Source organism: Cibotium barometz, chromosome 23 (genome assembly GCF_041138505.1).
Source record: "Cibotium barometz isolate CiBa-2024 chromosome 23, ASM4113850v1, whole genome shotgun sequence".
Lineage (NCBI taxonomy): Eukaryota > Viridiplantae > Streptophyta > Polypodiopsida > Cyatheales > Cibotiaceae > Cibotium > Cibotium barometz.
The window spans coordinates 54,588,976-54,616,184 of NC_141068.1; the positions used below are offsets into that span (position 1 = coordinate 54,588,976).

The following is a 27,209-nucleotide window of genomic DNA, read 5'->3' on the forward strand; positions in this document are numbered from 1 at the left end:
AACTCCATTTTGCTGCGGAGTGTATCTACATGTAAACTGTCTCTGAATACCATTCTTTTGCAAAAATTCAGAGAACTCATTGGAGCAGTACTCTCCCCCTCCATCTGACCTTAGGCACTTTACATGTTTCCTTGTTTGCTTTTCAACTATAACTCTGAAATTCTGAAAATGAGTGAACACCTCACCCTTCTCCTTCATGAAGTATACCCACACTTTCCTTGTGAGGTCATCAATATATGTCACATAATACCTGTAGCCTTCCATAGACATGGTCTTCGTAGGACCCCATACATCTGAATGCACAACATCTAGTGCATTTTTGCTCACATTTCTGTCACGTGGAAGTACATGCTTTGTTTGCTTTCTAAATTGGCATGCTTCACATATTTTCTGCATACCTTCAACTTTAAACTTTGGCAGCCCTGTCACAATTCCTTTAGTCTGCATAGACTTAATTCTCTGCACATTCACATGTCCAATTCTTTTATGCCAAATGTCTGTGTCTGTAACAATTCCTGAACCATTTGCAAACATCGTAGCACTCACTTCAGGCATGTTTACATTCAACATTCTGCCCACTCTATTGTCTTTTGCAACCAACTTGCACTTGTCTTAAAGTCTTCAATATAACAACCATCAGGGTTAAACCAAACCTACAAACCCTGCTCAATCATCTGGCCAACTGAAACCAGATTCTTTGTTATATTCGGAACATGAAGTACATCTACAAGGTACTTCACTTTGCCATCCTCACTGCACTGTATAGACAATGGCACATCTCCAACATGGGCAATTTGATGAGCAATGTTATCCCCTGTTTCCACAAAACTTGGTCTTTCAAGGTTTTTCATCCCCTTGAACCACTCCCCATGACTTGTCATGTGGTTTGAAGCACCTGAATCAACGTACCATACATCATCTTTATGTGCTGCTTCAACATTTTCAGACATGGCATTAACGACATGATGCATAACAAACAACCTTTCATTATCCTCATTGTTTCTACTCGAAAATTCATAGTTGTTTTGCTGCAATTTCCCATTTTGCATGTCAGCCTGCTTCTTATAACCATCTACCTGCACATGTCCAGGCTTACCAGAATAAAAGCATCCACGTGTATCATTATACTGCCTTTGCCAATTTCCACGACCTATTTGACTCCCCTGCCTCTAAATTGGACTCTTCCACCTGCGTGTTTTTGTTGTTGTGAATTCTGGGGCTGTTGTTGTTGCTGCTCTGCTGGCCATAATCTCACAAAACCCTAAACGAGAACACACAAAGTGAGAGGCTGAAAATCTTCTTCTTCTTCACACAACACTCAACACACCATATAGAAAGATAAGAGTAAACACAATATGAAAAGGTACTCAGCCAAATACATACTAGGGTTCTCTATAGTGTGAACCCAACTAAATGAGTTGGCGCTATAACTATGCCAGTCTCTTTAGAATGGCAGTCACACAGCCTGTCGTCCCACTGGCCACATATCACCCATGATCTCACCAACCATGCCAGTGGTGTAAGTGTGGGGCCTATCCCCTAGGTGGGTCATCAATGTCCATCGCCTCACTAGATGAGCTCGACATCTCAACAAAAACCCCTAGGGCCAAGAGGAATTAGAGCCATTGCATCTGGAGCAGCAAAAATCTCAGATTCTCCTCAGAAAAACGATGCTAGAAAATAAGCAAAAAACTATAGTTATACACGGTGGTTTGGCGATTTGTTTGAATGGGCTTATGCCTTGGGAGTACAGAGCTGACACTGTACAGGATCTGTACTACTGACCCGGGAGATAATCCCCTGGCCACATCGGTGGAACATTGCAGAGGACCAGCGTGCTTTTTTGTAGATATAACATGCTCCACAATGATAAGGAAAAAATTTCATTACGTGTGAACGATCACTATGTGTCATAGTTTTTAACATACTCGTATGGTTGCCCAAGCAAACGTTTGCAAACGTATGTTAAATATAAGTATGTTATACATGAAACATACTTGACCCTTTTTTTGGGGGGAAAGTTTACTTTCCTTTGTTTTTTAAGACATATTATGACATATGAAATGGATTACAAAGTTCTCGTCTCATTTCTCATTTCTCATCAATAATAATTGCCTATAAAATGTAGAACACTTGTGCCTTTGTGCTAGCATTTTCCAAAGGTAGAAAGAAGATCGCGGTAGAATCACACATATAACACACACAAGAGCATCCGACTTGATCCGGCCAAGGTGGCCGAGATTGTCAATTGGAAAGTACCACAGACTGCATATGACATTCGATCCTTTGTGGGGTATATGCTAGGCATACTCCACCCACATAGACAAATTTTTTGACCTCTCGGCGGATCTTACTGATCTGCTAAAGGGTGTCAAGACTAGAAGGCAGCGGATCCCAATGACTCCACGAGCGTTGGGGCATTCAAGAATCTCAAGGTTGCTTTGTCAGAAGCCACCTTGTCTAGCGCTTGTCTCGTGGGACAAGCCATTCCAAGTAATCACCGATGCGAGTAACATCGCGATTGGGGGTGTGTTACAACATAATGACCATCTAATAGCTTACATGTCTCGTAAGTTACTGCCTACAAAAAAGAATTACTCGGTCACACAATGCCAAGTGCATAGTGGAGTGACCATCAGCACTGCTGGAGCTAATTCTTTCAGCAATTTGGTGGTATGATCAAGTATCTTCTAGGAAAGGCCAATCCAGTGGTCAATGCTTTGAGCAGGAAGGGAATAGTGACATTGATTCAGACCACTAGACTTGACCTTGTTGGTACGAGACTAGATGACATGAAGCACATGTATGCGGATTCTGAGGAATTCGGTACACAGTGGGAGCAGGCATTGGATGCCACAGGACCATGCCACTTTTTGATACGCAATGGTTGGCTTTTCTACAAAGGTCGGCTTTGTGTCATGAAGTCGTTCAAGGCAGCTCTTCTCATTGACGCCATCATGGGTGGTCACTGGGGCATGAATTTCGACTTTGGCGAAGTTAGAAAGGCAATATTACTGGCCAAGAATGAGGCAAGATGTGTTCGCTCATGTGCAATAGTGTGACGTTTGTTAGAAAGTGAAAGCTCCTCGTGGGAAGAAGATAGGGTTGTTACAACCCTTACCAATTTCCGAAGGACCTTTCCAAGACATATCGATGGACTTTGTCAGCCTCCCAGTCCGGGTAAGAGTATGTCATGTGCATGATCAATGCCATGTATCTTCTCAAGTGCTGATCCAGAGGAGGCAGCCAGATAAAGACTATGAACCAGCTAGGAGCACATGAGGACAAAGGTGGATCAGAGCAAGGTCTGGAGGAGCTTCATGACCATGCGTTAGGAGCCAGGACATGGGGTCGGCTGAACGAGCATCCAAAAATCTAATCCCACTGATCTCTCCTTGATTCACTCCACCTCTTTTGCTTGATTCTCTCTACCTCTTCCCATAATATCTCCACACATCCTAAATCTTCTCATGCTACCCTTTATTCTCTCCCAGTAGATACTTCTCACCTTTTCACAGCTTCTCTCTCATTTACAGATTCTCTTTTAAAGCCTCTTGCTAAGGGCTTGTTCCCGCACACACCCTATTCACTTGTATATTTCAACAACCTGAATACCCATATGTGCGACACAGGATATGAAAACCCAAAAGAAAATTCAATCTCGTTGCATGGGTAAACGTAATGAAAAACTGACAAACCAAAGAAAGTCAAAGAATGAAACAAGTTCTAGTACATCACTAAGTGAGGATGAAACAAGTTCTTACTCTTCGCTCAGTGCACCACATAGACCAATCAAGAAACTAGAACCCACCCAACCACCCCAAATGGATAATGATAATCACATGACATATGCGGAATGCAGAAAGCAAGCATGATGATGACGTTAGAGTCTCTTGTGGAGTGGCTATCGATGACGAGCCCTTTGAGCATGTAGTTGTCTCCTTTGGTGAGGTTTGTCGATGAAGATGCATAGGCTTCGGGGTCTTTCCTTTGATTTCCTTGTTAGAGATAGATGGTTTGGCTTTGGGAATTTCTTCAAGAATAGCTGATGATTGTTGCGATGTTTTGGCATCGAACTTCATAGGTGAGGATGGGGTTGAAGGAGTAGATGCTTTATCGGAGTCAGTCGTTAACGCAGATGGTAGGTCATTTTGTAGAGGGGCTTTTGTGGAAGAGGCTTGTATCCTTTTGCGTTCAGCATCATAGATATCCATTAAAATTAGATCCTCTTCCTTGCAGTATGGTATTGTTAATTTTTTATTTTTGACCATCAGACTCTATCGCTAGCAAAGCACATTGGTGCTTGGGCAGCAATAGTCCATTTATGCCCCAAGATCAAATCTTCTTCCAACACATACTCAACCATAAAAAACTTGCAAGTAAGGGGGTTAGTTTCAATATACATTGTATATTCAAAGTACCCCAAACATGGCATGTTCAAGTCTTGTGTAAAGTTTATTCTTTCAGGATGGGCCGTGAGTGTTGGTTGACCTAATACATCCCATAGCTCTAAGGTCATGAGATTGTGTTCTCGTGTTGGATAAAGCTATGCTTGAGTTGTGGTGATTTTATTTGAAATTTCCAATCCAACCAAAATCCTAGGGATCTTTTTAGTAAGATATATTGGTAGTTCCAGCTCTTGTGCAAGGTTTCTTCTTCTCGTAATAGCAATTGTACATTGCCTACAGGAGTGTTCAAAGCCACTATTTGCATGGATTCATCTAGTGAATACAACGATTCACTTATCCAAGTTTCACCAAGGACGACATCATAATCAAGGGAATCTAGGGTAACATGGAATGTAAATTCCATATTGCCATCAAATGTTTGAGTAGTGTATCTAAAATAACATGGAACTTCAATGTTTTGTCCATTGGCTCCTCTTGCAAGACTATTGCTTGTAGGGATGAGTTTAGTCCCAATGATACCCATGATGACTAGCTCGAGGGCTAATCAATGCACGTTTGCGCTTAACATCATTGCCTGTAGGGAAATCCAAACCATACCATGATAGAATATTCCAAAGGAACGATGGGTGTTTCGGTTATTGTTTCGGCTTCAAATATCTCATTTCTGTTTCATACTCCCATTCACTTTCATCCTCATTTTGGCTTTCAGATTTTTCAAGAGTACCCAATGCGTACACTGGCACACGACCCTCTGACAATTCTGAATGTGGTATGTTTGGAAACTTGCAAATCCTTATAGTCATGTTTTATGAAGTTCTTTATGTTTTGGTATAACTTAGGTTGAGCCCTTAAAGGTGCAAGTGCTGATGTGATGCTGGCTTTATCATGAGAGAAGAGCATTCCTCCAAATGAGGTTTTGAGAGACTGTTTTAATCTTATAAGGGAATTATCAAATTCCTCATGTGCTTTCTCGAGCATATAATTCATACAATCTGTTTCAAATGACTCTTCTATATAGAGAGTATGTGAAGCTTCCTCTTGAAAGGGGAAGCGGTACTCCTCTGTGGTGCTTTGTATTTTGGTCTGTTTTAGGATTGGCACTATGAGGCTCAATCACAACCCTGTAAGACATTCAACCAAGCTAAGAATGCCTAATGCTATTATAATGACTACTCTCATAATATATCCATGAATTACATCACTTAGGACTTCATCCTATCTTGCTACCACACACTCTTGAAGCGGGAATCACCATAAATACTCCGTCACACCATTACGGGCACCCGTCCAAGTTGTAGCTTTGGACACTATTGCTTCATATCTTGAATGTATGACCCTTTGGTGTATCTACCCGTGACTCCTTGATGTAAGATAATGGCGGTAGCTCTTGTTATTCCTAGAATTGGATTAACAAAGGACATTAATAAGTGTCATGCAAAGGCACTATAAAAGTTATACATTATGAGATATTGGGCACCCAAGGCCTTAGTTAAGTAAGTTTTGGGTGCCCAGGTGTGAATAAGGGCCAATTGTATATAAGGCATAATGAATAGACACAATCGCCCTTTGTGTTATTGAGATCTCTTATTTATGTCTTGAGAGAGAGCATTCTAGCACTTGTGCCTCTTCTATGCTTGTATGTTGCATGCTTGTGTTGAAGAGTGAGAGAGAGTGATTGCCTTATGTGACAGTGCGAGCGACTCTACGGTGATAGCATGGAGGTGGAGCTTAGAGGATTGGAGCTTCTCAAGTGAGCTTGGAGGCCTCAAGGGACACAAGTTCGAAGCATTGGTAAGTGCCCTACGACATTTGTGTTCTATTGCTCTTCCCTTAGGTGAATGCATTGAGTTCCCTCTTGGAGGTGTGGTAGCCCATAACACTGTGTCTAAGATCAGGATAGGCCAACGCAAGGCAGAGAAGGGGGGAGGCTACGATGTGTGAGGTAGGGAGGCTGGAGGAAGTGTAAGCCCTTACTTTTGAAGCTTAGGATATTCATTAATTAGTGCCCTCTTGTGGGCACTAATTAATGAATATGGCTATAGCTTGAATATATATATATATATATATATATACTTTGCAAGCCTTCATCAACACCATCTTTCAAGTTAAAGCATTGATTTTTATTAGTACTCAACCCGTGCGTTGTTGCGGTATGTAAAAGACATTAAGAAACGAAACGCAAGAATGGAAACAGTAATACAAAGGGTCAATCGAAATACAAAGGGTCAATTGAAAGCATTTTTTTCTCTTATTTTTTAGAAATCCAAAATTTCTTTTTTCTCAATTCTTCATGTGCCTTGGTTGTCCATGTTAATATGTAATAGATAACCTAAAGTTTGAAAGATGAGAACTTTTAATTTGAATCTAGAGCATTAATTTTTATAACCCAAAGTTTTGAAAGATGAGAACTTTAATTTGAATACTTCCGTAACCCTTCGTCAACGCCGTCCTGCTACGAAATAGCCCTCCTGCTCGCCTTCCATGTCCACCTACCTCTACGCCTTCTATTACCCCCGTCTGCTTGCATGCTGCCAGGTTTTGGTCCCTTATTTGTAATTTACTTATACTACCTAGATGCCTCGCCTTGCACTGCCACGGAGGGAGGTCTCCCTCCTCCGCTTCACTGCACGCGCAGTTGCCTCCTACCTCCGCAGAGAAGGAAGCCTTCCGGAAACCCGGGCTTATACCAATTTGCCGGAGTCGACTGTTTATGGGGGGCCTAAACCTCAGAATCCTTCAAAGAGAGTTACCCTCCGCTCTCTCGCATCAAAGTATGCCAGGCGAGAGCCCTTCACCATGGTCACTGCCTACGACTATCCCTCTGCAGTGCATGTCGACGAGGCTGGCATCGATATTCTCCTGGTGGGAGACTCAGTCGGTGAGTGATAAACCTTTCCACTTTTGGTTTGTGCATGTGAGAGAGAGAGAGAGAGAGAGAGAGAGAGATTCTTAGTCATACCATGGGCCAAGAGCCACATCAAAACGATGACATGATATGACCACAAAACTCTGGTTCAGCTTCTCTCTCTCTTATTGTATGAGAATGATGAACTGGTGGACTCAAATTTTCCACTGATTGGGGCGTGTGAAGCCTAGCTGGTGAGATTCCAGCAAATGCTGCTAGAAAAACATTCTCAAGGTTAAAACCTGCCAGTGTCATGCGACTTCAACTAGCTTGTGCAAGCTGTTCTATGCTGCTTAGCACAGTCTACAGCAGTAATGTGTTTCAAGATCTACGTTCCTTTTGTACATAAGGATAGGGTTTGGGATTACCCTTAGAGGTTAAAAAAGTGTGTTTGTCCCCATCTTAGGATCCTCTACAGCTAGTTGACAGGGTCGGCCTTGTTTTTGGGGGGTGGCGACAATTTCTATATATGGGCCTTTTTGAAAGAACCAGTTAGTTGGTTGGTAGAAAAACAGCTGCCTCAACCCCTTTCTCAACCTCATGTTTCAATTAACACTTGATTTTAATGGCATAAAACACTGTTTTTCTATTTTGCAGCTTGCTTCAGCCAGTATGAAACTTTTTCTTCAGCTATTGGCAGGACTCCTTATGAAGTAGCGTTTGGAAGACCATTCCAGTCGCTACTGACCAAAACCTCGTCTTCAGTAGGAACTTGATGAGGCTCTTATTCCAGAGCAGATATAAGGTTCTTATTTCAGAGCAGATACTAGCATATAAGGAAAGAAAGGTACGAGGTAAAGTTTCCCGTCGCTATCTTGTGAAGTTCAAGAACTATTCACTGATGGATACGAAGTGGATGGAGGAGGGTGACTTAGCAGATTCACCTTAGGTATTACAACTTTATCTCGATACCTTTGAGTTGGAGCCGACTCTTGCTACGGCTCATTTAAGTTCAGCGGAGCATGGGTCTGGAGCATTGCCTGATGCTCAAGAGGGGGTAGCACCTCCGCTTCCTTGATACAGACAGGCTCAGATGACATGTAGAGGTCGCTGGTGTAGCTTTTGTCTCACCCGAAGGTACTGACAGTTGATAGTACATCTGCTTATGGACTTCTATGATATATGTGTACTAGTCACATTGGATGTTGTGGTTGTGTATGGTTCACAGTGGTATACAACTTGGACTATTACTACACCATTAGTTTGCAGTGAATGTTGTTACATATGCATGGCTTAGAGAGATTGGGACGCTGATCTTGCCATATTGTACATTTCACTTTTAGTTGGATTACATGGCTGATATCTTACTGTATTGGGCAGCCTTTGTTTTCAGTGTGGTTCCGCTTTGGATGTCTTGTTGTATTACCAGATTGCAATCGAGGACGCTTGCCATTTTTCAAGAGGGGGGTATGTCATGACTCTGTGAAATTGGTAAACATAAGTGTGAGCATGGTGGTCGGTGAGCAAGATAAAAATTTGAAGATTCATACTTGGGTCCTTCCTTGGCTGGCTGCTGTACTACAGAAGATTCAGGCGACTAGTTTCATGGGGGAGAATTCAAAGACTGGCTGCTGTGCTGTGCTACATAACAAAGACATTGGCCTCTTTTCTCTCTCTCCAGAGAGCAGAGACACTCAGAGCTTGCAAGAGACAGAGGACACCTGGCTTTCGGACACCACGCCTATACCAGAGAGAGATGACAGAGATCAGAGCTCAGTTTCATAGGGAGGGTGCGGAGCGACTGGCTCGCTTTAGAGCACACCCAGGCATGTTCTTCAGGGAGCTGTGGACACCCCCTTCATTGATGTATACCATTTTATCCCCCCAGTATGGTACAGGATGGAGCTAGCTAGGTTGCATATCATGATTGTATACTCCATGCATATAGCTTGGCATTCTCCTAGTAGTAGAGCTCCATCCCCTCCCCCACTCATTGTACTTATTGCACACCCAGATTCAGCTTTTTAGTTCAGTACTTTTTCATTTTGTTGGGATGACAGAGGATACCCCATACAGGTATACCGATTTGTCTCATAGGCCGAGTTCGGTCTTTTGGAAGACGTTAATAAAATCTTTCTTTCTTTCTTTCTTTCTCTCTCTCTCTCTCTCTCTAGCTCTTGGAGAACTGGACGTTTGCTGAACTGCAGATCATACAGGCGCTTTGCAGGTTCTTCCTATTCTCTGTCCTTTTCTTTTGGCAAGAAGCTGGTTATCAGTTGGGAAGCGTGAACTGTGAGAAGGGAACACAAGGCTAGACAGCAGGTTCTCTCACTGGTTCTCTCTCTCCCCCGGCTACAAGACAAGAGGACAGGACAGTACGGGGATTTTCCTCGTGTCCTCTCTCTCTTGTGGAAAGTGACATAAAGACTGTAAGTTTCTCTCTTTGTGAGCAAGTGGGACTGCAGGTGATGTCTTATGGAGTCTCTCTTTTCACTTGCTCAAGACTGTTCTAGAGTGGTTCTCTCTAGCCCTTTGCGAGAGGAAGGGTTTGGCAGTTCATAGGGTGGAAATAGGACAAGATTGTGGGCTGATTTGGATGAGTTTGTGGACTGTTTTCATGGCTGAGTTTATGGCTATGTGTATGGTTCAGTAAGATGCATATTTAAGGCCTCATGGATGTACAGACTTAGCAGATTAGAGGAGATAACAGTGTGGTGTTCTTGGGACACGAGGCTATGTAACCTCTATGCTAAGAGGTCCTGAGGATTGGCAGATTGGACTTGCAGACATACGAGCCATGAATGGCCATGTTGTAATCATCTAAATCTTTTCCATTGAAATTGAATAAAGAAATACCGAAAGGGGCGCCAAGCTTTGGGGCCAACAGGTGTCGTTCTCTTTCTTGTTTTGGAGCACTCTAGCTCTTGTTTAATATTTTATTAATTGGACTACAATTGGATTGGGTGACTGCTAGTCTACCGCACTTTGGTTTCTACTAGAGGCCGGTTTCAAAGGGCTATGCTCAGGGGCCTGGCATCGACTATGAGGACACTTTTGCACCAACGGCTAGGATGACCACGATTTGGACAGTTCTTGTAAGCCTAACGGAGCGTGCAGTGACAGATGCAACCACGTGTACGAGAGATAAAGATAGAGAGAGAGAGAAGGGAGAGAGAGAGATGGGAATAGGGTGGTTTCACAGAGTACACCACGTTGAGCAGGGAACAAGCCCCGCCCCCTCTTCAGGAATTTATTTCAGAAACAATCCACGGGCTTTTCCAAGCCAAGACCAATACAACAAATGAATACAATATCAAACAAAAGTGTCGATGTCGAGATCGGGCCGAGGTCGATGTCGAGGCACAAGATAGCTGATGCCGAGCTCACCACAAGGATGACCCACAAGAGTCTTACATTGGGCTAGTACTGAAATCCAATGAATCCAACTAATGTTTCCAAGTATCCACAAATAGCTCTTTGTTCTCAATCCAATCCAGACAAGGTAATCCCAAGATTCTCCCACACTGAGATGGGTATATATCTCCACAAGAAAGTCTCTTCTTTGTAAAGGTTCAAGAAAATTGGTTAGTGCTGGTTTCTGGTAGTGCCTTAAGACAGCACAAGGAGACGGCACACAAGATAGATTCAGGTTCTGCTGACTGAGGTATGTAGGAGGAGGTGTATGTTGAGCAGCCTCCAGGCTGTGAGGTTCCGGGATCAAAGGGTATGGTTTACAGGTTGCAGAAGGCCTTGTATGGTCTTAAACAGGCTCCCAGGGCTTGGAATCAGAAGATTGATTCTTTCTTTCTTAGAAAGGGTTTCTAGAGATCAGTTGTAGATTTGAACTTGTATCTCTTTCTGGAAAGCCGTATGGTCACCTTGATTATCCTCTATGTGGATGATCTTATTCTCACTGGCGGTCATGTGGAGCACATAGCTGTGACGAAGGCTGCATTGTCAAAGGAGTTTGAGATGACGGATTTAGGCTTACTCCATTTCTTTTTGGGATTGGAGATTTGGTAGACTCAGAGGGGGTTCTTTGTTTCTCAGCAGCGGTATGTTCATGAGTTGTTGGAGGCCTTTGGGATGGGGAACTACAAGCCTGTTTCATCTCCGATGGACCCAAATATCAAACTTACATTACATGATCCTTGTGAGTAGGTTGATGCCTCCTTGTATTGAAAGCTTGTTGGTTCATTGATTTGGCTGCTGAACACTAGATTGGACTTGAGTTTTCCAGTGGGGCTGTTGAGCTCATTTATGCAGACACATTTGAAGACTCATCGGGACATAAGATTGCGGATCTTGCAGAATGTGCAGGGTAGGAAGAATCTTGGACTCTTCTATGACACTGGAGGGCGAACGAAGGATTGAGTTAGTCTCTGAGGTTGGAGTGACTTTAATTGGGGAGGAGATCCAGACATGAGGAGATCTACATCAGGCTACGGATTTACCCTTGGCTCAGGAGCTATTTCTTGGAGTAGCAAGAGGCAGCCAACTATTGCCTTGTCTTCTACTGAGGCAGAGTACCAGGTTGCTTGTGGTGCTGCTTGCGAGGGGGTGTGGTTGCGGAGGTTACTTGGTTTCCATAGAAGGAACCACGATCATCCAGTGCTATAACTAGAGCTGTATAGCTATTGCTCTGAACCCGGTCTTCCATGCCCAGACTAAGCATATAGAGATACAATATCACTTTGTTTGCGAGAAGATTTTGGCTGGTGACATCTTGCTTATCTATTGTGCGACAAAGGACAATGCGGCGGACCTCTTCACGAAGCCTCTACCTCAGCAGATGCTCTGTTCGCACTCCAGCTCACTGGGGTTGGTTCCAAATCCAAGAGTTGAGAGGGGGTGTTAGTAGTCATCTCTTGTCTGTACCATATAGGGAGTGAGGGCCTTTGCTGTGGGTGTGCTCGCCTGTGTTAGGTTTCTCTCCATTTTTCCTCATTGTCCATTTTCCTTGTTTGTAGGACCTGTGGGGGTGTGTTTTGTTCTGCTGTCGGTTGTAGATTTGCTGGCCGATCGTGGCCCATTTTGTTGCTGGCCGACTTGATTTTATCCAGTCATGGGTAGTCTTGCTGCTGTCAGCCTGTTTTGCTATGGCCGACCAGCAGCCCAGGGTGGTATATACTGTAACTCGCCCGGGAGACTAGGGCCTTTCACACACTTGTTGATGGGTTCTTCCAAGAAAGCCTATGCTCTGATACCAATGTAACTCGCCCGGGAGACTAGGGCCTTTCACACACTTGTTGATACCATCAATGCATATTAAAACATTTAAACATGGCCACAGCCTTAACACATATCCATCATCACTTTGCATAAAACATAAAAGCTGGACAAAATATCCACAAATGCTGAAAATGGAGCTTGCACGTGTGACACCGCATAGAGGCCGGAATGGGCCGACCCCCCCTTGGAGTATTTTATTACCCAAGGAGAATAATATCATGTACAAGCTTTGAGGGCCTTACTCTCCCCACGGGAGATGCCGGATTATCCATATACAAATGCCATAACACAGCCCAACACGAGGCAACCAAGCCGGAACATAGGCTGTAGAAATGCCGAGCCAACAATATAATCCATATACCTCCGTGTGGGTACTGATTCTTCCCCAAAAACCACGGGTCTTCATGCAATAGAAAGGGTACAGCAAGTACAACTCTCCATTCAGCCGGTACAGCAGGTACAATGGCTGGTACAGCCGGTACGGTGGTTGGTACAGTAGGTAGAGCAAGTACAGAAGCTGGTACAACCGGTACAATGGGTGGTACAGCAAGTACAAAAGCTGGTACAGCCAGTATAAGGGCTGGTACAGCAGGTACAACAAGTACAAATGCTGGTACAACAAGTACAATGGCTAGAAATCATAATAAATGATTAAATACCCTTGCCTTCAGTATTTCTTCACGATGGAAGCCTCCAAAACAGTTCCCAACAGCCAGTATTCTTCATGGGCAGCCTTCAAGAGAGAGAGAAAGAGAGTAGCCATCATTAGGGAAGCCTGTAACGGTGGTAGAGGCTAGTGTGCAGCAAGAGAGCCTCCATTAATGAAGAGAGAGGGCTCCAATTTATAGATTTGGGCCTCCCATGAGCTAAAATGGCAAGAGATGGCTACGATGACAAGTGGAGAGCCACACAATAGCTGAAGTGACAAGTGTGAGGGCACTTGTCTCACTTTGATCCACTTTCTAACAAGTGTCAGGCCACTTGTCTCACTTTGGTCCACCTCCTTGCCACATGTCCCAATCTAATAGATGGGTTCTTCCATAAACTTTCTCTCTAAAAATATCCCAACTGGTAGACATTCTGTCATAGGCACTTTGCCAACTCTTGGTATCTGCTCAATTCCAGATGTAATGACGCGAACAGAATTTCCATCGGAGTTCGGCCAAAAATAGCAACTCTCCTAAATTTTAGGAGTGTGGTCCTTTGTATTCTAGGATAATCCCCCATTCCCAAAGCTTGTACTTTCCAAATATTTAGGCATCCTGGAGTCCACCAGACCCCTTTCATACTGGGAAATGTCCAGGCTGGTGACATCCTCCCCAACTTCTTAAAAGTTGTCCGCAACTTTAAGCTTCAAGTCATATATTCAAGATATAATCATGTCCCATCGATTGGGCGAGACGAGACACTCTCAAAAATCCAATATAACTGAAGAATCCATGTCCCAAAGAAATGGGCGAGACTAAATAAGTCTCCATAATACCAATATCAAAATCATGTCCCAAGATAAATGGGCGAGACAAAAACAGTCCCATAAGTCCAGATATCATAATCATGTCCCAAGATAAATGGGCGAGACAAATCAGTCCCATAAGTCCAGATATCATAATCCATGTCCCAAGTAAATGGGCGAGACAAAACAGTCCCATAAGTCCAGATATCATAATCAATGTCCCAAGTAAATGGGCGAGACAAAATAAGTCTCCTGCCAACAAGACATCGGTCCACATGACCCTTGGCATAGACATAAGTCCCGTCATGTCCACTTTACCACTTGCACTCCGTGTTGGTACTCAGACCACACACCTTGGATGAGAGGTGGGCTCAAGTAACAAGATAAAACAATCACTCGCAGGCATAGGTAACCTGGAGTTCCATAAGCATTTCTGCTACTTGAAAATATTCCGCCTGCCATCATAACACACCATGTGTGCATGGCCGGAATCCACACGGGCACCGCCCGAAAGTCCACAAATGTCCTGCCATGTCCTTGGACTCATATGCATCCACTCATATGATCCATACACATGCCCAGGTATAATACATACATGCATCCGCATGTTTCTAGGCCTGACACGCATCCGCATGTCCCTAGAATATATGTCCACAAATGTCCTGCCATGTCCTTGGACTCATATGCATCCACTCATGTGATCCATACACATGCCCAGGTATAATACATACATGCATCCGCATGTTTCTAGGCCTGACACGCATCCGCATGTCCCTAGAATATAGGGGTTTGTGACATTCCCCCCGGCTTCTAATCAGTTGACCACAACTGAAAAGCCTCCAGATAGGCCTTCAAAAGATCTGGGTAATCCTCGAAGTAGGCCTCATCCATCCATTTCACATCCAAAGCTGAATCTCCATAGATATAATCCATCCCAATAAAGAGAGCCATGAAAAGAATTCATCCCATTAAAGGGAGCCATAAACAATGTTTCCCTGAAATCATCTCAAGGCAAACAACAACACCTTTCTCCTTGCATAGCTATACAAGGGTTAGTGAAGATCAAAAACACTTCATAGCAAAAGCACTAACTTTGCAAACTCAAAGTATACTTAGCTTTTCTTTGCCAGGTTGGTCATGAAGCCAGAAGAAATATCTCGTCACCATATCCTTAAGATATCCTAAGATATATCTCCATATAGCTTGCCTGTAAGCTTGATAATATAATCCACAATATCCATATGGAAAGAGTGCTAAACGTGTGCACATAAAGCCAACTCCATACTTCCAAGATAAATTTTGTGAATTCATAAATCCTTAGACCAAGCTGTCTATTGCTCATGCTCTTGCTTCATAGGCTCTGAAGTGGCTGGCCATGCTTAATAGCAATGATGGTAAGTGTGGTCCCCACTCGAGATCTTTTCTCTTCCTTATTGATAGAAGGAAGCCTCCGCTTCCAAGAAAGCCTATGCTCTGATACCAATGTAACTCGCCCGGGAGACTAGGGCCTTTCACACACTTGTTGATGGGTTCTTCCAAGAAAGCCTATGCTCTGATACCAATGTAACTCGCCCGGGAGACTAGGGCCTTTCACACACTTGTTGATACCATCAATGCATATTAAAACATTTAAACATGGCCACAGCCTTAACACATATCCATCATCACTTTGCATAAAACATAAAAGCTGGACAAAATATCCACAAATGCTGAAAATGGAGCTTGCACGTGTGACACCGCATAGAGGCCGGAATGGGCCGACCCCCCCTTGGAGTATTTTATTACCCAAGGAGAATAATATCATGTACAAGCTTTGAGGGCCTTACTCTCCCCACGGGAGATGCCGGATTATCCATATACAAATGCCATAACACAGCCCAACACGAGGCAACCAAGCCGGAACATAGGCTGTAGAAATGCCGAGCCAACAATATAATCCATATACCTCCGTGTGGGTACTGATTCTTCCCCAAAAACCACGGGTCTTCATGCAATAGAAAGGGTACAGCAAGTACAACTCTCCATTCAGCCGGTACAACAGGTACAATGGCTGGTACAGCCGGTACGGTGGCTGGTACAGTAGGTAGAGCAAGTACAGAAGCTGGTACAACCGGTACAATGGGTGGTACAGCAAGTACAAAAGCTGGTACAGCCAGTATAAGGGCTGGTACAGCAGGTACAACAAGTACAAATGCTGGTACAACAAGTACAATGGCTAGAAATCATAATAAATGATTAAATACCCTTGCCTTCAGTATTTCTTCACGATGGAAGCCTCCAAAACAGTTCCCAACAGCCAGTATTCTTCATGGGCAGCCTTCAAGAGAGAGAGAAAGAGAGTAGCCATCATTAGGGAAGCCTGTAACGGTGGTAGAGGCTAGTGTGCAGCAAGAGAGCCTCCATTAATGAAGAGAGAGGGCTCCAATTTATAGATTTGGGCCTCCCATGAGCTAAAATGGCAAGAGATGGCTACGATGACAAGTGGAGAGCCACACAATAGCTGAAGTGACAAGTGTGAGGGCACTTGTCTCACTTTGATCCACTTTCTAACAAGTGTCAGGCCACTTGTCTCACTTTGGTCCACCTCCTTGCCACATGTCCCAATCTAATAGATGGGTTCTTCCATAAACTTTCTCTCTAAAAATATCCCAACTGGTAGACATTCTGTCATAGGCACTTTGCCAACTCTTGGTATCTGCTCAATTCCAGATGTAATGACGCGAACAGAATTTCCATCGGAGTTCGGCCAAAAATAGCAACTCTCCTAAATTTTAGGAGTGTGGTCCTTTGTATTCTAGGATAATCCCCCATTCCCAAAGCTTGTACTTTCCAAATATTTAGGCATCCTGGAGTCCACCAGACCCCTTTCATACTGGGAAATGTCCAGGCTGGTGACATATACCTTGCCCCCCCCTCCCCCCCCACCATTCTTGTATCGGATCTCGTGTATATAGTAGAGTTTATACAGCTTCTCTCTCCTGTAGTTCTACGTTTTCTTTCTCATAGCAGTTTGTCTCATTTTCGCTGCCCATTCCGACACAATCACGCATGGCCATCATCGTGGGAGAAGCGAAGATCTTCATGAACAAGGCTTAGAACTCTCACCATCTTCTTGAGGGAGAACTCCACCTGTACGGTTGCCTTCAGTACCTACGTGTGCGTCGCCTAGAGCTGTTGGACCAGACTGATCGCTGCCAACCCCAAGGTCGACTGTTCAAGCACTGCCTATCTCAGCCCTTGTGCCGCCAGCCAGCCACCTGTGCCGCCGCCGCTGATGGCATATTTGTTGGCTACCACCAGCGTTGCCGCCCGCAACGCCAACTCTTGCGCCTATTGTAATCTGCCGGTTGCCACCTTCATTGCTGCTGTTTGCCACGCCTGTTGGCTGTGCCACCCCTGTCACCTGGTCGCAGTCTGCAGACACCTGCCAAGCCAATCAACACTACCTTCGTCGAAGTTCATGGCGTAGCTCAGCGCATCGTAGGCGGAGCAGGCTTCCTCACGAATAGCTTCCAGCGTGGAGGCTTGCAGTAGACTTCGACGCATGGCACGGCCTCCTCCGCACAGGCTCACGTGCCATTGCTGAATCGGGCGCTGGTACACCTTCCGTGAGGCAAACGCGGCAGTTATCAGCGGGCTAGTTCTCGTGTGCTGGGCGCAAACTGTGCGCCTAGTGGCCATCGCATAACTGGTATCAGAGCTTTGGTCCCTCCCTCTTCTCCTTGATGGCTCCTGCTGATTTCTGTCCTTCTGTTCTGGTCGTATTCAGCCCTGTCATGCTGGTCGCCTTATGAATTTTTTCTGCCCAGCTAGTAGGCGTGGGCTGGCTCAGCTGCTGCCCAGCCAGTAGCGTGGACTGCCCCAGCTGCCCAGCAGCCAAGCGAGGGCTGCCCAGCAGCCAGGCGGGCTGCCCACTGGCGCTAGGCGACGTAGCACTACACAGCGAGTCGGCGGTAGCTTAGCGAAGGCGTTGAATTATTAGCGAAGTTGGTGGCGGGCGTCCACCGAATTCTAGTGTTGCTGGCGGAGACGGCGAAGTGAGCGTTGAATCACTCGTAGCGCTACAAGGCGTCAAACCAGGAGTCGAGCGAACACAGGCGAGCACGTGGCGTTGAGGCATTGGTCCAAAAAATGCAGCAACGCGTGTAGCGAAAACACACGTAGCGTAAGGCACTCCAATCGGGCTATGGCAGGATTAGCGAAGGGAAGCTCAGGCTGCCTACAGTGAGAGCACCGGATGTTTCAGAAAGACGAAGGCAGCTGATGCTGATGCCTTCATCTGCTATGAATGACCCTCGGGTTGGTCAGCTGCTAAGGGATGAAGCGATGAAGGCTGATGCGACCCTTGTGATGCCATCCTCGTCTACAGATCACCCCTCACAAGCAGACATGGTTGTCCAGCATCAGATTTCTGCAGAGTAGCACCAAATCATCACCCCCCTTTCCTGCAACAACAAACCCGCCTGCAAATCAGAGAAAAATCAAAAAATTACAAGGTATTTTCCTCAATTTTTTTTTGGGAATTTGCAATTGAGCAAGTACAATCAACAATTGAGCAGATACAGGTGTCGAATTGCTCAATTTTGAGCAAAATTGGCAAAATTGGGTGACATTGGTCACAATCAGGATAAATCAGGATCAATTTGCAGGAAATTGGTTGTCAAAATTTGGGGCTTTTGATGTAATTGTGCAATTAAGCACTCATACATGCTGTATGATGTGAAAAATCGCACATTTGGGCAAAATTGCAGCAAATTGCAGTGTAAATCAAGGGGCTTTTGTGCCGATTTGGTTGATTTGCATGCAGGCAATCGCATTTGATGCTGTGGATAATGTGCTGATGTCTTACAAGCACTCAATGTGCCTGTAAATCAAGGGACTTTCATGTATTTGATGTATATGTGGCCAGGGGGAAGCATCGTGAACACTCTGGATGCCTTCATGTGCGTCAATGTACCATGTATGATCAGAAATTGATCTTAAATCAAGGGGCTTTTCAAGTTTGTATGCTTGTTGAGCTTGGCAAAGCAGCAGGCAAGACATTTATGCCTTGAATCCTCAAAAATCAGCTTGCAGTCAAGGGGCTTTTGCCCAATTTCTGTTCGGGACTGATGCAGTATACAGGACTGTAAAAATCTGATTTTCACTCATTTGGATAGCCAGGAGAGCATTTATTGCTATTGTACCTGCTGGTACAGATTTGGCACAGCTTTGTGCATGTTTTGGCATGGCTGTACACTGTTTTGTGTGACCAAAAGGTTCAATTTCAGCTGCTGAAATTGTCGGTACAGGTTTGGTACATCATTGGTGAGCACTTGGTACTGCTGTACAGTACATTGGAAGGGCAAAAGAGCACATTTAAGGTGCTGTCCAAAATCTGCAGCAACCAGATTTTGGTGTTTTCATCACATAAAGTGGGAGAAAAGTTGCATTTGTGCTTCCGCAGTGGGAGATAAAGCTTGGGAGAATAACTGTGAGCACTTTGTGTGCTTTTGGTGCACTGTTTGCACATTTTGCAGGGAGTCAGGCATTGACAGGTTGCATTTTGCTATGGCAACCACAGGTGAGAGCTCTTCATTGCTTCACATCAAGAAGCTTGAAGGCTCGCATAATTATGATATTTGGCAAACCCAGTGCTACAATGTGTTGCTCCAGAAAAAGCAGCACAAGCCTATCAAAGAAAGGGGTGTAATGCCCGCTTCTCTTACTGCTGAAGAGTGGGAAGATATGGATGAGCTGGCAAGATCTACTATCATGTTGTCTGTGTCAGACTCATTACTTTTCAGCATTCGTGAAGAGAAGACAGCTTGGGGAATGTGGCAGAGATTGCAGGACTTGTATGCCCAACAAAGTGCCTCAAGCAAAGTGTATTGGTTGAAGAAACTCATAGGTCTTCAGATGAAGGAAGGGGCATCTATGACAGCCCATCTCAATGAGTTTAATGGTATTGTCAGCCAAGTTATAAATCAAAAGTTGGCAATGGACGATGAGTTCAAAGCCACTTTTTTGTTATGCACTTTGCTAGAGAGTTGGGACACATTTAGGACAGCCACTAGCAATTCGCATGCTATGCTGTCATATGCAGATGTTGAGGGTGCTCTCCTTCAAGAGGAGATGAACAGGAAAAACAACTCTGTTGGAAAGTCCAATGCAATGAATGCACGTGGGAGATCCCAGCAAAGGGGAAAAAGCCAAGAACGGGGAAGGAGCAAGTCTCGCTCCAAAAAGGATTTGGAATGCCATTATTGTGGCAAGAAGGGACACATTAAAAAGCAATGCTACAAATGGAAAAATGATCAAAAGGAAAAGGGAAAAGGCAAAGACAAAGAGAAAGATGAAGCCAAAGATGTAAAGCCAAAGGACAAGAGTGGAGTCAAGATTGAAGAAATCAATGTGTCACATGCAGGTGGCAGTGAGGATGAGGTCCTATTTACTTCTTCACTTGATGCCCATTCACTTCTTACAGGTGGTCATGGTATGCACTCATGGATCATTGATTCAGGTGCCTCCTTTCATGTCACAGGTTGCAGAGACTTGTTTGTCAGGTATACTGCTGGCAATGAAGGAGTGGTTTATTTGGGTGATAACCATGCATGCAAGATTCTTGGCAGAGGTGATGTGAGGCTTGTGTTTTCAGATGGCTCACAGCTTATGCTCCATGATGTCAGGCATGTGCCTGAGATCAAGAAGAATCTGCTTTCTACTGGACAGCTTGATGATGCTGATTATGTTACCACATTTGGTAGTGGAAAGTGGAAGATTAGTAAGGGCTCACTGGTTGTTGCCAGAGGCTCTAAGGTGGACACTCTTTACTTCATGCATGCAGGTGTTTGTCACCATGCTAATGTAAATGCAACCGAGCTGCTGGAAATTTCTATGTGGCATAGCCGGTTGGGACACATGAGTGTCAAAGGAATGGAGCAATTGTCTCGTTTGGGTTACTTGCCTTCTCTAAAGTTTTCAAGTTTTCAGTTTTGTGAGCATTGTATATATGGCAGGCAACTGCAGTGCCCCCACAAGAAAGCTCTTGGACAGAAAGATGCTCAGTTAGAGCTTGTGCATACAGATGTATGTGAGATGCCTCAGCTTTCTTTGGGAGGGGCAAAATACTTTGTGTCTTTTATAGATGATGCCACACGCAAGGTGTGGGTTTATCCTCTTCGTTTGAAGAGTGATACATTCTCAGTGTTTGAGAAGTTTGTTGCTCTTGTTGAGAATCAAACTGGCAAAACACTGAAGGCTTTGCGTTCCGACAATGGTGGAGAGTATATGTCCAAACAGTTTCAGGACTTTTGTGATGCTAAAGGCATCAAGAGGGAGCTCTCTACTCCTTATGATCCTCCACAAAACGGGACAGCAGAGAGGATGAACAGGACCATACAGGAGAAGGTCCGTTCTATGTTTTCACATGCTGCATTACCTCATGGTTTTTGGACTGAAGCTGTTATGACAGCCGTTCACCTTATAAATAGGTCACCTAACACGAGGCTTGGTGGGAAAGTGCCAAAAGAAGTATGGACAGGGAAGCCTCCGTCATACAAGCACTTGAGAGTGTTTGGTTGCGTTGCGTACGTGCACATACGCAGGGAAATGCGCACCAAACTTGATCCTAAGTCTCACAAATGCATATTCCTAGGATATGGTGACAGAGGTGAAATGGGGTATAGACTTTGGGATCCCATGAATAGAAAGATCATACGCAGCAATGATGTCATTTTTGATGAAACATGCATGTATAAGGAGCCTGCAAGGCAACAGGAGCCTAGCAGAGTCATCTTTGATGATGATGGACATCATGGACAACAACAAAGGGCTGTAAATCAGCCATTACAGCAGGAAAACCAGCCCTTAAATGGTGCTGAAAATGGTCCAAATGGACAGCCAGAGATGGCAGAAGATATCCCTATGGATATACCACAGTTAGAGGAGATACCGGGCATGATTTTTCAGCCTTATGGCATGGAACAGGAGCCACCAATGGGTGATATGTAGGCTGGACAGCAACCTGCAAATGATGGTCATTGGGTACGGAGGTCCACAAGACCCTCCAGAGCCCCTGACAGGTTTGTTCCAGGGGTTGACTACTTGATGCTCACTGACTGTGGGGAGCCCTCATGTTATAAAGAGGCTTTACAGAGGGCAGACAAAGCTCTATGGGAGCGTGCCATGAAGTCAGAGATGGATTCTCTGCATAAAAATGGAACATGGAAGTTGGTGCATTTACCTGCAGGCAAGAAGGTTTTGCCATGCAAGTGGGTTTACAGGCTCAAAGTTGCACCAGATGCAAAGCCAAGATACAAAGCCAGGTTAGTGGCTAAGGGCTTCAAGCAGGAATATGGTGTGGACTTTGAGGAGATCCTCTCTCCCTTGCTTCTCTGTGTGTGTCTCCCACAAGTGAAACCCTAACTGTCTCATGAGTTGACTTATCCCCACAACTCTCTCTCTCTCTCTCTCCCTTGCTTCTCTGTGTATGTCTCCCACATGAACTCTTAACCTAACCCTAATTCTCCCATCAACTGGTATCAGAGCTATGGTGAGATCTTCTCTCCAGTGGTCAAAATGACCACACTTAGAGCTGTGTTGGCTTTGGTTGCGCATGATGATCTGGACTTGATTCAGATGGATGTGAAGACTGCTTTTCTTCACGGTGATCTCCATGAGGAGATATATATGCAGCAGCCAGAGGGTTATGCAGTAAGTGGAAAGGAGAAGCTTGTATGCAAGCTGAAAAAGAGTCTTTATGGGCTCAAACAGGCACCAAGGGAATGGTATCATAAATTTGATACATTCATGAAATCTCAGAAATTCAGGAGAAGTGACATAGATCACTGCTTATACACCAAGAAAGCTTTGGATGGCAGTCTATTGATTCTCATTTTGTATGTTGATGATATGTTGATTGCCGGGAAATCTCGTAAAGAGATGGATGCCTTGAAGCAGAGGCTGCATCAAACCTTTGATATGAAGGATTTGGGTGATGCAAATCACATTTTGGGTATGCGGATACTTCGGGACAGAAATCAGCATGTGTTGTATTTGTCTCAGAAGGAATACATTGGCAAAGTCTTGCAGAGGTTCAATATGGACGGGGGGAAGAAGACTAGTACTCCTTTGCCTCCATATGTGAAACTCAGTGCTATGGACAGCCCACAGTCAGATAGAGACAGGGCTGATATGGCCAAGATTCCGTATGCTTCAGCTTGTGGCAGTCTCATGTATGCCATGGTTGCTACTAGGCCGGACATTGCATTTGCAGTGGGAGTGGTTTCTAGATACATGGCTAACCCTAGCAAGAAGCATTGGGAAGCAGTGAAAGGTGTCATGAGATACCTGAAGGGCACACAGGATTTGTGCATTTGCTTTGGCAAACAGGATGCATTAGTGCATGGTTACACGGATTCGGATTATGCCGGTCATCCAGATAACCGGAAGTCTACTACCGGTTATGTGTTTACATTCACAGGAGGTGCTGTGTCATGGATATCCAGGATGCAGAAGTGCACAGCCTTGCTCCCGTTGATTCCAGAGCGCCTTCATTGACTGTAGTGCCATGTCATCATCTGTCCGTATACGACTGTATGGATCCGGACAGCCGAATGGAACTGTACAGACATGTACGGAGTGAAAATTTCAAGAACCCTAAGATTGCTCCAAAAACCCTAAAAATTGCTTTTTGGAGATTTTTATCACTTTAAAACCATTAAAACAGGTCTTATATCAAATTTTTTGCTAGAAAGAGCTTTTCCATGGTTTTCTTCATCAAAAAGGTTGTAGAAGTTGTGGAGATTACTCATGGGATGAGCGAGGGATTCTTGGACTTCGATTTGGACTTGGACTTGGACTTGGGCTCGAGCTTGGGCTTGGGCTCGGATTTGGATTTGGATTTGGATATTAGATCTAGTACTAGCTCGGTGAGAGATACTTGTGGGTCATCCCCGTGGTGTGCTCGGCATCAGAGATCTCGTGCTTAGACATAGACATCGACATTGACTTGGATATCCTACATCGGCATATCTTTTTTTTTGTATTCATTGATTGTATTGATCCTAGCTAGCGTGCCCGTGGATTGTTCTTGAATAAATTCCTGAAAGGGGATGGGGCTTGTTTCCCGCTCGGTGTGGTGTACTGTGCAAGATTCCTATTTCCTTCTCTCTCTCCCCTCTCTCTATATCTTTATCTGTTGGACATGTGGTTGAGTTTGTCACTCCATGCCCAGCTTGTATATGATATTATTCTCCTTGGGTGATAAAATACTCCAAGGGGGAGGAGGGGGGGGTCGGCCCATTCTGGCGTCTATGCAATGTCACATGTGGAAGCTCCATTTTCAGCATTTGTGGATGTTTTGTCCAGCTTTTACGTTTTATGCAAAGTGATGATGGATATGTGTTAAGGTTGTGGCCAATTCCATTATTTAATTGCATTAATGGTCAAGTGTTTTGCGAGACCCCTGGGCCCTCTGGAAGTTACAGTTACATTGGTATCAGAGCATAGGCTTTCTTGGAAGCGAAGGCTTCCTTCTATCAATGAGGAAGAGAAAAGTAAGCATGGCGAGCCGCTTCATAGCCTATGAAGCAAGAGCATGAGCAATAGACAGCTCATTGATCTAAGTATTTAAGAATTCACAAAATTTTATAAGAAGTATGGAGTTGGCTTTAAGTGCACATGTTTAGCACCCTTTCCGTATGGATATTGTGGATTATATTATCAACCTTACATGCAAGCTATATGGAGATATATCTCGAGATATCTTAAGGATATGGTGAGGAGATATTTCTTCATGACCAACCTGGCAAAGAAAAGCTAAGTATACTTTGAGTTTGCAAAGTTGGTGTTTTTGCTATTTACTATGAAGTGTTTTTGATGTTCACTAACCCTTGTATAGCCATCCAAGGAGAAAGGTATTATTGTTTGCCTTGAGATGGTTTCAGGGAAACCTTGTTTATGGCTCTCTTTATTGGGATGGATTATGTTTTTGGCTTTCTTTCTTTGGGATGCATTGGACTTATGGAACTCATGATTATCTCATGGATCGAGGATTTCTAATGGCAGACAAAATGCCTGTAAAACTATTGGTGGCCGAAATGCCTATAAACTATGTGTATCAGAAATGTTTATGGAGCACTGGGATATCTATGCTTGTGAGTGATTCTTATCTTATGTTACACACTTGAGCCCACCTCTCCTCCAAGGTGTGTGGTTAGAGTACCAACACGGAGTGTAAGTGGTAGAGTGGATATGAGTCCTGGTTGGCAGGGGACTTATGTCTAGACTCTACGCCAAGGGTCATGTGGACTGACACCTTGTTGGCAAGGGACTTATGTTTACGCCAAGGGTCATGTGGACTGACACCTTGTTGGCAGGGGATTCTGTCTTCGCCAATTGTCAGTAGACTAGAATCTGGTATGTTAGGGGCTTGATGTCTGCGCTCAGATCCACTGGACGTTCTACATCCGCGTGCACGGTCAATCGATATTCTATTTCTTGGCTTGGTCTTTGCATATGTAAGCATGGAAGCCAGTGGAGAGTAGCATGCGTTTGACGTGACACTGGGGATTGGGGAATGAGTAACTGCTTCTTGGAGTTGGATTCAACTTGGAGTATTGGAGAGAGACACATGATTATGATCTAGACTTATGGGACTGTTTTGTCTCGCCCATTTATTTTGGGACATGATTTTGATATTGGTATTATGGAGACTTATTTAGTCTCGCCCATTTATTTGGGACATGGATTCTTTTAGCTATATTGGATTTTTGAGACTATTTGGTCTCGCCCACTTGATGGGACATGATTATATCTTCGATGTATGGCTTGAAGCTTAAAGTTGCGGACAACTTTAAGAAATTGGGGAGAATGTCACCAGCCTAGACATTTCCTAGTATGAAAGGCGTCTAGTGGACTCCAGGACGTCCAAATATTTAGAACGTACAAGCTTTGGGAATGGGGGATTATCCTGAAATACAAAGGATCTCACTCCTAAAATCTACTAGCCAAAGTACCGCCTGTACCAGCCATCGTACCTACTGTACCAACCATTGTACTTGTACCAATCATTGTACTTGCTATACCAGCCATTGTACTTGTACCGACTGAATGGAGAGTTGTACTTGCTATACCAGCTCTATTGCATGAAGACCCATGTTTTTTGGGGAAGAAACAATACCCACACGGAGATATATGGTTTATATTGTTGGCTCGGCATTTCTATAGCTGTGCTGGCCGAATTTTATGGTTGCCTTGTGTTGGATTGTGTTATGCCGTTTGTATCTGCCATTTGTGGACTTGACTCGCCGAGAGGTTGTATCTACTCCGTGATTGGGTATCCATTTTTCAATTGGACATCATACACTCGTGTAACACGCGGAAGCTCTGGGGGTCTTCTTTCAGCCCTAAACACCACTGGAAACAATCTGATGCAAAACGCAGATGTGAGAGTGCCAGACTCATTTCTCAGGAATGAAGACCAAGACAATGTTCAGAGTCAGGGCAAGAATGGATTGGGGACTAGAGGGAACAGATCTTATTCTGTGACAAAGTGGTTTTGGAGACCGGGCCGAGCTTTCAGAGAAAAGGGTTGCCAGGGATGGATGGATGACAGAGGGACTTCAGGGAAAGATTGGGATGATGACAGTCATCCAAGAACAGGTTGGAATCCCATCATCAAGTTTAGCAGAGGGGGATGTCATGTGCATAACATGCTCATGTATATTCTCAGGGCTAGTCCAGAGGAAGGCAACCAGAAAAAGAGCATAAGAACCAGATAAGGCTAGGATTTGGAGCACAAGGTGCAGATGAGACAATAGGATGGACTTGGAGCAGGACTTGGAGGACTTAGGGGATTCAGTTGGCTGCAAGGAATAGGGCGTCGGCTGTACCAAAAAGCGTCGGCTGCATCATGCGTTTCCAATCATGGAGAGGCGCAGCCCGACCAAGGTTTATGGAGGGTCCAGGCCCAGTCGGCTGGTCCGACAACAGTCGGCCAGCCCAGCTTTGAGTCAAGAGCCTATAAATAGCACCAAAGGCACATTGTGTTAGTCATTCTGTTCTTTAGGGATTGGATCCTTAGGGTCCTTAGAGTAGGGCAGATTTTGGTGTTTACCACCTTTTATGCAAGGCAGCCAAGGGCTGTAGTTTAGGAGTACCTTTTTGTACTATATGAATATATTTGATTAGTTTAGAGTGCTTAAAACCATTTGGGGATAATTTTTAAGTAATTTTAAGTTAGGAAAAATTGAAAAATGGTCAGTTGGAGGATAATCCTCCCTTGGGA

The 27,209-nt window shown here is 44.4% G+C and overlaps 1 protein-coding gene across 1 annotated transcript in view; it reads left to right on the plus strand.

Moving 5' to 3' along the window:
- The first annotated feature begins 6,821 nt into the window (after positions 1 to 6,821).
- The window catches only part of LOC147626105 (3-methyl-2-oxobutanoate hydroxymethyltransferase 1, mitochondrial-like), a 45,383-nt gene continuing 24,995 nt past the window's right edge, over positions 6,822 to 27,209 (plus strand). The window contains exon 1 of the mRNA XM_086817668.1: positions 6,822 to 7,287. Within this exon, the coding sequence (XP_086673794.1) occupies positions 6,984 to 7,287 (304 nt within the window). The 5' untranslated portion in view covers positions 6,822 to 6,983. The remainder of the gene's footprint in view (positions 7,288 to 27,209) is intronic.